Source organism: Apus apus, chromosome 3 (genome assembly GCF_020740795.1).
Source record: "Apus apus isolate bApuApu2 chromosome 3, bApuApu2.pri.cur, whole genome shotgun sequence".
Lineage (NCBI taxonomy): Eukaryota > Metazoa > Chordata > Aves > Apodiformes > Apodidae > Apus > Apus apus.
Window position 1 is genome coordinate 2,215,954 of NC_067284.1, and position 10,510 is coordinate 2,226,463.

General features: G+C 55.9%; 1 protein-coding gene across 1 annotated transcript; it reads right to left on the reverse strand.

The window, feature by feature from the left end:
• Positions 1-7,393: 7,393 nt before the first annotated feature.
• GPR6 (G protein-coupled receptor 6) lies at positions 7,394-8,649 on the reverse strand. The gene has a single exon (XM_051613584.1). It carries the CDS (start codon positions 8,647-8,649, stop codon positions 7,567-7,569), a length of 1,083 nt encoding a protein of 360 aa, XP_051469544.1. The 3' UTR covers positions 7,394-7,566.
• Positions 8,650-10,510: the final 1,861 nt, after the last annotated feature.

Sequence of the window (10,510 nt, forward strand, 5' to 3'; positions counted from 1 at the left end):
ACAATCAAATTATCTCACTGTGATGCAAAAGATAACATGGCACTGAAAGCAATGATTTAAAAAAGCATTCGGTCATTCAAAGTGTGTCATTGATCTAATTCCATTTTATAGGAGACTCAACCTTTATTTAAGCAACCTACACCTTGAAGAATATTTCCAGGGCCTCTCCTCCTGCCTTGGTTTTAACTGAAATTTAAAGTCAGAAGGTTCAAGGTCATTTTTAAAACCTTTCTCCAAACCTTCCCTGAAAAATATCCATGTTTCAATGAAGCCACAAAGTGAAGCAACCACACAACAAGCAGGCCACTCAGAGAAACTCCTTCCCAGGAAGAAAAACCAACTCTGTTTTAAACCAGACAGGAGCCAGAGAGTGAGTAGCAGGGAAAAAAAGGCATGAAAACATTCCCCCAGCTCAGAGTTCCCTTCCCCTAGAGCTGATTCCCCTCTTCTTGACCCCAGCCAGGAGCCCAGCCCTGCCATCCCCACCTCATGGAGCCAAGGGTTTCCAGCAGACCTGATAAACCTTTTTGGCATAAAACCCCCCCCTCTCTGCCTAGATCAGCCCCTTCCTCTGCTGGAGGCAATTTAAGGCCATGGAAACACTGGCCTGTTGACATTGCCTGGATTTAATATCCCAGGAAGGTTAGAACTGGACCCCCTTGCTTTCCAAGCCCCTGCTGCAATAGAGGAGCCCAAGTGTGGCTGGATCCAGTCCTGGACATGTCTCAGCTCAGACTGGGCAGCCCAGGGAGACTAGGACTGAACCCCCTTGCTTTCTAGACTTCGTTCAGAGCAGCCAGGTGCAGCTGGGCCCAAAATCCTTCTCTCAGACCTGGTCTTTTCCCAGAGAGAATAAATGTGTTAGGATCCAAGTAAAATCTCAACCATCCAACACCCCTTGATCAGCTTAAGGTGCAGCAACACACAAGGGCTGCTTATAACAAATAACACATTTATTACACTAGCAGGAGTTAATACTGAGCAACCTAAACAAAACCACCCACAGATATATATTATAAGTAAGGAAAAGGGGATGAGAAGAAAAAGGTGAGAGGGGGGAGAAAGAGGACAGGAAAATCACCAGTCTGGAACCCAGCACCTTTGGTCCAGCCAACAGGAGAAGGCCAATATTGATGAAAGCCCCCAAGCCCACCCTTGCAGCCCCCTATTTTATAGGCCTAGAATCTTGATTTCACAACGAGTACGTGTGATTGAGCCATACATGTGTGAGCAGCTGGAGTGGACCTGCCCCCTCCACCCCTCATCATGTCGTTATCTCGATCGTCATCCTCATCTCATCTCTGCAGGCCATTCCTGCAGCCTCCATCCTCCCAGGCAGGCCTTTTGGGATGCACATGAGCAGGGGCTACAAAGGGGTTTTGATACCATTTCCCAAAGTAGGTCTGGAGGGCTGGTCCCTCACACCTGTGCAGAGACCAAAAAATCAATCCTGGATCACGTTCCCATGCTTTCCTCCCTAATGGAGCCACATGGGAAACACCTGTGTAAGGACACAGCTCCTCAATCCCCACCTAGTTGAGGGGCTATCAAGCAACTTCTATGGGGTGGGGAACCCCCAACCTCTCCCATAGCCTCCCCAAAACCCCCACATCCCCCCCAAACTCCCTCCCCAACTCCACAGATCCCCCCACAGCCCCTCCCCAGACCCAAAGGGACACCTCTTTTCCCCACATGTGCCCTCCCAGCCCCATAGATCCCCTCAAACTCCCCCAACCCTCCCTCAACTCCACCAACTGTCTCCCAAGCGCCCTACTGATCCCCCCATAGACCCCACAGAAGAAGCAGAGCAGCTTCTGTGCTGCTTGGGCTGTGACAAAGCAAAGCACCTGTGCACCTGCTGCTGTCTGGCTAGAAGGGTGTGGAGAATAAAAACATGACACAGCCAGTTGCCTTGGTACTTGTAGGGCCAGGCAGTAAGCAAAACTGCTGAGGGGCCCACCTGTAGGAATGTGGGTGCTTAAATCCTTTCCTGATTCTGACCCTAAGCATCCAACTCTCACTGTTGAGACGCCAACACATCTTTTAAAATCTGCCATCGTACAGATTTTACCTGCTAGCCAAGGAAAACAAAGAGTCCTCATTGCTTTTCAGGGAAAGCTGGAGAGGTGACAAACAGAATCAGGTGCTCAATTCACAATATTGTTTCTTTTTCTTTGTTACAGAACTGTAACACATCCAGGTGGGGCTGGAATGTCTCCAGGGATGGAGACTCCACAGCCTCTCTGGGCAGCCTGTCCCAGGGCTCTGGGACCCTCAGAGTCAAGAAGGGTTTTCCCATCTCCAGGTTCAACCTCCTGTGCTCCAGTTTGTGCCCATTGCCCCTTGTCCTGTCCCTGGACACCCCTGAGCAGAGTCTGGCCCATCCTCCTGACACCCCCTGCAGATATTGACCAGCACTGATCAGATCCCCCCTCAGCCTCCTTTTCTCCAGCTGAGCAGCCCCAGCTCTCCCAGCCTTTCCTCCCAGGCAGATGCTCCAGCCCCTTCAGCACCTCAGTGCCCTGTGCTGGCCTCTCTCCAGTAGTTCTTGTCCTTCTGGAACTGGGGAGCCCAGACCTGCCCCCAGTGCTGCAGGGGAGGCCTCCCCAGGGCAGAGCAGAGGGGCAGGAGAACCTCCCTGACCTGCTGGTTTTAATCCTCTGACTCCCACCTGCTCCCTCACCCCTTGCCCTCCGAGCTACATGGTCTCGCTCAAGAAGCTGCAAGGAGTAAACATGAAGGGGGGGGTGTTAACTCCTGCTTGTCTTTTTTTCTTGTTTTCCCCTTTGTTTCCCCACAAAGGCCAGCTGAAGAGCTGAGGAACAGCTGCACTATCAGAGATTCTCTTGACCTCATTAAGTAAAATGATCCTTTTGAAATGAGAGTGGCAGGATGGGCCTTAGAGCTTCCAGTGCTTCGCTGGCTGCTGCTTGGTACCTGTGGAGCATTTCGTTGATGAAAACACGCACAGAGTCACTTTTCAGGGTTAAAAGCGTTTTGTTCTTTCGTTTGCTTTGCTAAATAAAGTGGGTTTGAATCCAACTGGCTTCTTAATACACAGTGACTCCCCCAGAGCAGCCTGTGGAGCGGCTCCCGTTCCTGCCCTCACACCGGGGGTTTCGGCAGGAGCCCCACGGAAAATCAGGCTGTGGGGAGGGTTTGTTTTGGTTTTTGCCCAGCTCTCACCCCAGCCTGTCTCACCAGAGCTCTGCTCTTCCTCCTGTTAATTGCTCCCGCCAGAATGAGGGAGCTAATTGCAGGGGGAAGTGCTTCAGGCCAGCCAGAGCTCCAGGGTCCAGCCTGCTGGGGCACTGCGGGTCCCCTCAGGTGTTCAAGGGTAGTAATAACCCATTCGTTTCTAATCAAAAGTGGAGGCTGAGGACTTCCTGCCTTGAAATGGTAATTTTTTTATCACGAAATACTGTCACTATCTGGGCTGCTGTGCAACGGAGCGTCGCTGGTTTTAGTGGGACCAGGCCAGGGAGCTCTTCAGGCTCAGACTGACTTGGTTTGATTCGCCGCAGAATAAACCAAATACTTTTCAAGGGTGGTAAAGCAGGAAATCCCATTTTCAGTGAAGGCCACGCGTTCTGTATCATTACCCAGCCCTGGGCCTGGCCCTTGCACCTGTCTCAGGGAGTCTTTGCCCCCCTCGCAGCCTGTGTCATTGATGGGAGAAGGTAAAAGCCGCTGAGCAGAGGGGCCTGCCAGGCCGTGGAAGGGTCCCTGCTCCCCAGCAGCAGTGGCCACTTCTCCTGCAGTGCCACGGACTCCAGGCAGCCCACGTTGTCTGTTGGAAACAGAGGATCAGACACAGGACATGGCTGTCCTCCACGCTGGCTCCCATCAGGGCTGTGTGCGGGTCAGAGCAACGCACTGCCCAGCTGGGAGTCTTGTCTTCCACAGGGCATTTCATGTCCAAGGTACGAGTGCCATCCTCTGACAACAGGAGGAGTTGGTGGGTGCAGGTACCTCAAATGAAGGGAGGTTCTCCTGCCCCTGCTCTGCCCTGGGGAGGCCTCCCCTGCAGCACTGGGGGCAGGTCTGGGCTCCCCAGTTCCAGAAGGACAAGAACTACTGGAGAGAGGCCAGCACAGGGCACTGAGGTGCTGAAGGGGCTGGAGCATCTGCCTGGGAGGAAAGGCTGGGAGAGCTGGGGCTGCTCAGCTGGAGAAGAGGAGGCTGAGGGGGGATCTGATCAGTGCTGGTCAATATCTGCAGGGGGTGTCAGGAGGATGGGCCAGACTCTGCTCAGGGGTGTCCAGGGACAGGACAAGGGGCAACGGGCACAAACTGGAGCACAGGAGGTTGAACCTGGAGATGGGAAAACCCTTCTTGACTCTGAGGGTCCCAGAGCCCTGGGACAGGCTGCCCAGGGAGGCTGTGGAGTCTCCATCCCTGGAGACATTCCAGCCCCTCCTGGATGTGTTCCTGTGGGATCTGCTCTAGGGGATCCTGCTCTAGCAGTGGGGTTGGATGAGATGATCTCCAGAGGTCCCTGCCAACCCCACCACTCTGTGAGTCTGTGATTCTGTGACACTTTTTCACATCCATGTGAGCTGTTTTGACAAAAGGATCAACAAGGAAAATACAGGCAACATCCTATCCACAATTCCTGGACTTCATCAGGAATTGTAGCTCTGCTTGTTCTGAAGTGAGATGTTATTTGGGGAGACAGGAGACTGTGTCGCCTGCTTGATGTTATTCTGCTCAGGTATCCATGCAGATCAGGACTTGCTTTGAAAATGAAAGGCTGTATTTTACTGCAAGGGGTTTGATATCAACTCCTCTCTGAGGTCTAACCAAAAATCACCAATATGCTCTCCTCTCTTTTGCCTTAAGTCTTTCCCAGAAATTATGAGTCAGCAAAAGCTTTCTGAACGTGGCACATAGGAAAAAACCTCCACATTTGTATTGTCCCTACAAAATGAATGGCTAAGATCCCTGTAACCCCAATTTGCTTCCTAGAAGAGGGGAAGAATGCTCGGGGAAATACTTTAGAGTGTCAGATTTTTACACAGGAGGGTTTCAGCTTTTATTTTGTAGATACAGCAAGTCACTGGGGAAAATGTTAACCTGAAAATGCAGTCATGTAGGAAAAAAAAAAGGAAACAAAGCAAATAACATTGTGGGCTAAAAATGGGAAAATAAATCACCTAAGTCCTTTTCACTCCTGGATTAAGTGGTTTATTACTAAACTTGGATTCAATCCAGGTTTTCTACATCTATTTTTTATACAGGTTGTCACTGTGAATTTATGGTGAAAATCCCTGATGTCCAGTTCCTGACAGAGTTAAAGGAGGGAAGGGAGCATCTTAGATTAGGTATTAGGAAGAAATTATTCCCTGTGAGGGTGGTGAGAGCCTGGCCCAGGTTGCCCAGGGAAGCTGTGGCTGCCCCATCCCTGGCAGTGTTGAAGGGCAGGTTGGATGGGGCTTGGAGCAGCCTGGGCTGGTGGGAGGTGTCCCTGCCCATGCAGGGGGTTGGAACTGGGTGATCTTGAAGGTCCCTCCCAACCCATTCCATGGCTCTATGATTCCCAGGCCTTTTCCCTCAGCAGTCAGTGCTGTGTGTGCTGCAGCCTTTGCACATTCCTGGAGCAGGGCCAGGGTGCCCCAGCCAGCATTTTGGTCCCTGGCTTACCAGGGGGAAAGGAGTTTAGGCATCCTCTGTGCCACCCAGCCACGGGGCTAGGGACCTTCCCCTCTTCTATATACTAGCTTAGATGTAGTGTATGAGATGAAGAATTCTGGGCTTGTGCTGTTTCAGAAGGCTTAAAAGAGGGGAAGCAATGATCTTACTCCCTAGCAACTGTAGTTTTTAATCCAAGCAGCATTTTGACCTATAAGATCTTGTTTAAACCATATTTGTAACATCACTGCAACAGTGCCCTGATGAATACCTGCATGCCTGAAGGTGTTAATCAACTACAATGTCACGTTAATGATTATTATAATAATGGAGCTACCAGGGCTCTGGAACAATTTTCTGATCAGATCCCACTTAAAATTAAATACCTTTTTAGTGTCAGTGAAATTATTCTGGTTTTCATAATACTTGTACTCACCTAAATGCAGCATTACTGACTCACAGCCTCTCTGAGGCTTGTTGGATCCTTGTGGTCCCAGTTGCTCCAGCAGGCAAATGATGCATTCCCAGTCACAAGCTGGGAAACACACTCGTCCCAACTTTTTATATAGTAGGAGGCACATACAAGTCACCTGCTCCAGCCCTTCAGTACGAATTGAAATGACGGTGATAAACTGTAACACAACCAGGAGGCAAAGGCAGCAAAACTGTAAGTAAATAAGCAGCTTCTGAAACCTGCTGCACGTGTGATTGCTCAAGATAAATCAGTTGCTGGTGAATTAAAACCGGAGTGGAGCGTTTCTGAACAGCACTGGCCTCTGACAGGCTCTTCAAAGCCACTCAGCCCTGGGTTTATCAGGAAGATGTGCACTGCCCTGAGACAGGCAGACAGCAAAGATGCACTTAAATGATTTTTCTACAGCATGCAGTCCAAAAAAGGGAGGGGGAGAAACAATTCAGGTTCCCCTCAGAACTGCAGATGGTAAGGAAAGTCAATTTATTGCACCATTTTACAGGCTATTAGCGAAGAAGACCGTGACTTGTTTCTTTTTTCCCCTCCGATGTTAGACTAAAATAGGAAAAAAAGAAGCTTAAAGTCTGATTCCCTCCCCCCCCCCCGAGTTTGGTAACTTTTTAATGGAGCATTATCATAAAGGCTTAACTTATAAGATGAAAGCTACTGGGGAGGCAGAGCTGTGAGTAGCAGCCTCTTTGTCTGGGCTTTTTGTTTCTTGAGTTGCCGGAGAGTGAGGAGCTTGTGCTCTTGGTTGCTCTCTCTTTGCCAGAGTAAAAGCAGAGACCAAGCAAGCAAGCAGGAAGGTGCTTTTCTGGGTGGATTTCATCTCCATAGTGAGTGATGGTCTCTTTAGGCAGAGCTACCCAGGGAGCTTTCAAAAGCAAACCACGGGACAGCGCTCAGCTGGCACGTCTGCCAGCTCTCCTGCTCCTGGGAGCATCTAAACCCACAGATGTGTATCTTAAAGGTTTTTATTTGTGTACAAAAACGTTATAATTTATCAATATTGTGCAGCAAAGTATGGATGCACCCACACAAACATACACCCCCCCCCCAACACACACACACACGTACAAACACAACACAACCATTCCCCTCTGCCCTTCAGCAAGGCAACACTGTTTTTGGCAGATCAGCAGCTAGAAATAAGGTGCTATCATCAAGCAGTGTCAGGATGTCTTCACTTTACAAATGTGATGTGCAAATTTATATACAGACACTTGTGGGGTTTTTTTTGGTTGGTTTCCCTTCCTCTCTCCCCCTCCCCCCCCCACAAGGACCCCAAAGCTCCGCACCCTGAACCACTCTGGGAGATACAAACGTGTATCAAGTGCTAATACTTAAGCCATGTTTCCGACGACTTTCACGACGTGGTTTGGAGCTCAGGACAGGCACTGTGATGGTTCGGGGGGGGCAGATCCAGCCACCGGGTGCCGTGTGACAAGAGAGAAAAAGTCAACTCAGACGTCACTGGGGGACCGGGAGCGAAAGGACACTTTAGCCTGAAAGCAGCCACAGAACAGCACCCACATGGACCTCTGGATCTCCTGGTTTCTGTAGGCATAGATGATGGGGTTGATCATGGAGTTGTAGGTGGCAGGTAGGAGCGTGGCATAGGTGTAGACGGAAGGGTAGTTGGGGTCCCCCACCACGCAGTAGATGGCAAAAGGCAGCCAGCTGGCCCCGAAAGTCCCCAGGATGATGGCCAGGGTAGAGACCCCTTTTTTGGTGGCAACGTAGTGGGAAGCAGTCAGAAAGTGCTGCTGGAGGGCTATCTGGTGGGCATGCCTGCAGACGATCTTGCAGATCTCGATGTAGAGATGGAGCATGATGAGGAAAACGAGGAAGAAGGAGGCGGACAGCAGGGTCACGTTGCTCTTGGTCAAGGGCCTGACGACGCTGCAGGCGCTGCGGTCGTGGAGGCAGTTCCAGCCCAGGACGGGCAGCAGCCCCAGGCAGAGGGACACCCCCCAGGCCCCCGCCAGCATGGTGTGCACACACAGCACCGTCCGCTCCGAGTAGTAGGTGAGGGCGTTGTAGAGGGAGAGGTAGCGATCCACCGTGATGGCCAGCAAGCTGCTGACGGAGGCGGCGAAGGAGGCGACGAGGAAGCCCACCGTCAGCAGGCTGACCGTCTCGGAGCGGACCACGTACTGGAACACGAAGTTGAGGATGAGCCCCAGGCCGGCCAGCAGGTCGGCGGTGGCCAGGCTGCCCACCAGCGCGAACATGGGGGTGCGCAGGGCGGGCGAGGAGCAGATGATGGCCACCACCAGCGCGTTCTCGCAGGCGATGGCGGTGCCGGAGACGCAGAGCATCACGTCCCAAGGGTTGAGCCCGGCGGGCGCGGGGGGTCGCGACGACAGCTCCAGCGACTCGTTGGTGCCGCTGCCGCCGCCGGCACCGCCCGGCAGCCGGGGGGCGGCCGGACCGCTGCCGTTCAGCGCCGCCGCTGCCTCCATCGCCGCCTCCACCGCCGCCTCCATCGCCGCCCGCGGCTGCGCGGGGCCCGGGGCGCTGAGCGGGGGCGGAGGGGCGCGCATCGGGGCGGCGGCGGCGGCGGCAGCGCCCGCACGGCTCTGCCGCGGGACCCGCGCCGCTCTCCCGCCCCACCGGCCGCCCCTCCGCGGGACACGCCCCGGGACACGCCCCGGGACACGCCCCTCCCGCCGCCGCTGCCGTCACGGGGCCCGGGGGGCCCGGCGGGGGTCGCCCCGCAGCGGGAGGGTCCGTCCCGGTGCCGCTCAGCGCTCCCCGCCCCGTCTGCGGTTCAGCTCCGGGGGGCGACCCGCGGAGGCGGGGGGTGGGTTTGCTGCGGGGCAGGAGCGGGGCGGGAGGGCTCTGGGCAGCCCCCCGCACTGCTCTGCAGCCCCGCACTGCTCTGAGCAGCCCCGCACTGCTCTGGGCAGCCCCCCGCACTGCTCTGGGCAGCCCCCCGCACTGCTCTGCATCCCTGCACTGCTCTGGGCAGCCCCGCACTGCTCTGGTTTAGCCCCCGCACTGCTCTGGGCAGCCCCGCACTGCTCTGGGCAGTCCCCCGCACTGCTCTGGTTCAGCCCCCCGCACTGCTCTGGTTCAGCCCCCCGCACTGCTCTGCATCCCCGCACTACTCTGGGCAGCCCCGCACGGCTCTGAGCAGCCCCGCACTGCTCTGGGCAGCCCCCCGCACTGCTCTGGGCAGCCCCGGACTGCTCTGGGCAGCCCAGCACTGCTCTGGTTCAGCCCCCCGCACTGCTCTGCATCCCCGCACTGCTCTGGGTAACCCCCGCACTGCTCTGGGCAGCCCCGCACTGCTCTGGGTAACCGCCGCACTGCTCTGGGCAGCCCCGCACTGCTCTGGTTCAGCCCCCCGCACTGCTCTGGGTAACGCCCGCACTGCTCTGGTTCAGCCCCCCGCACTGCTCTGGGCAGCCCTGCACTGCTCTGGGTAACGCCCGCACTGCTCTGGTTCAGCCCCCCGCACTGCTCTGGGTAACCCCGCACTGCTCTGGGTAACCCCCGCACTGCTCTGCAGCCCTGCACGGCTCTGGGTAACCCCGCACTGCTCTGGGTAACCCCCGCACTGCTCTGGGTAACCCCCGCACTGCTCTGCAGCCCTGCACGGCTCTGGGCAGCCCCGCACTGCTCTGGGCAGCCCCGCACTGCTCTGGTTCAGCCCCCGCACTGCTCTGGGCAGCCCCCCGCACTGCTCTGCATCCCCGCACTGCTCTGGGCAGCCCCGCACTGCTCTGGTTCAGCCCCCCGCACTGCTCTGGGCAGCCCCCCGCACTGCTCTGCATCCCCGCACGGCTCTGGGCAGCCCCGCACTGCTCTGGTTCAGCCCCCCGCACTGCTCTGGGCAGCCCCCCGCACTGCTCTGCATCCCCGCACTGCTCTGGGCAGCCCCGCACTGCTCTGGGCAGCCCCCGCACTGCTCTGGGCAACCCCGCACTGCTCTGGGCAGTCCCCCGCACTGCTCTGGTTCAGCCCCCCGCACTGCTCTGGTTCAGCCCCCCCGCACTGCTCTGCATCCCCGCACTACTCTGGGCAGCCCCGCACGGCTCTGAGCAGCCCCGCACTGCTCTGGGCAGCCCCCCGCACTGCTCTGGGCAGCCCCGGACTGCTCTGGGCAGCCCAGCACTGCTCTGGTTCAGCCCCCCGCACTGCTCTGCATCCCCGCACTGCTCTGGGTAACCGCCGCACTGCTCTGGGCAGCCCCGCACTGCTCTGGTTCAGCCCCCCGCACTGCTCTGGGTAACGCCCGCACTGCTCTGGTTCAGCCCCCCGCACTGCTCTGGGCAGCCCTGCACTGCTCTGGGTAACGCCCGCACTGCTCTGGTTCAGCCCCCCGCACTGCTCTGGGTAACCCCGCACTGCTCTGGGTAACCCCCGCACTGCTCTGCAGCCCTGCACGGCTCTGGGTAA

Excerpts from the sequence above, each read along its gene's own strand:
- GPR6 (XM_051613584.1), bottom strand. The coding sequence starts at position 8,649 with ATGCGCGCCCCTCCGCCCCCGCTCAGCGCCCCGGGCCCCGCGCAGCCG.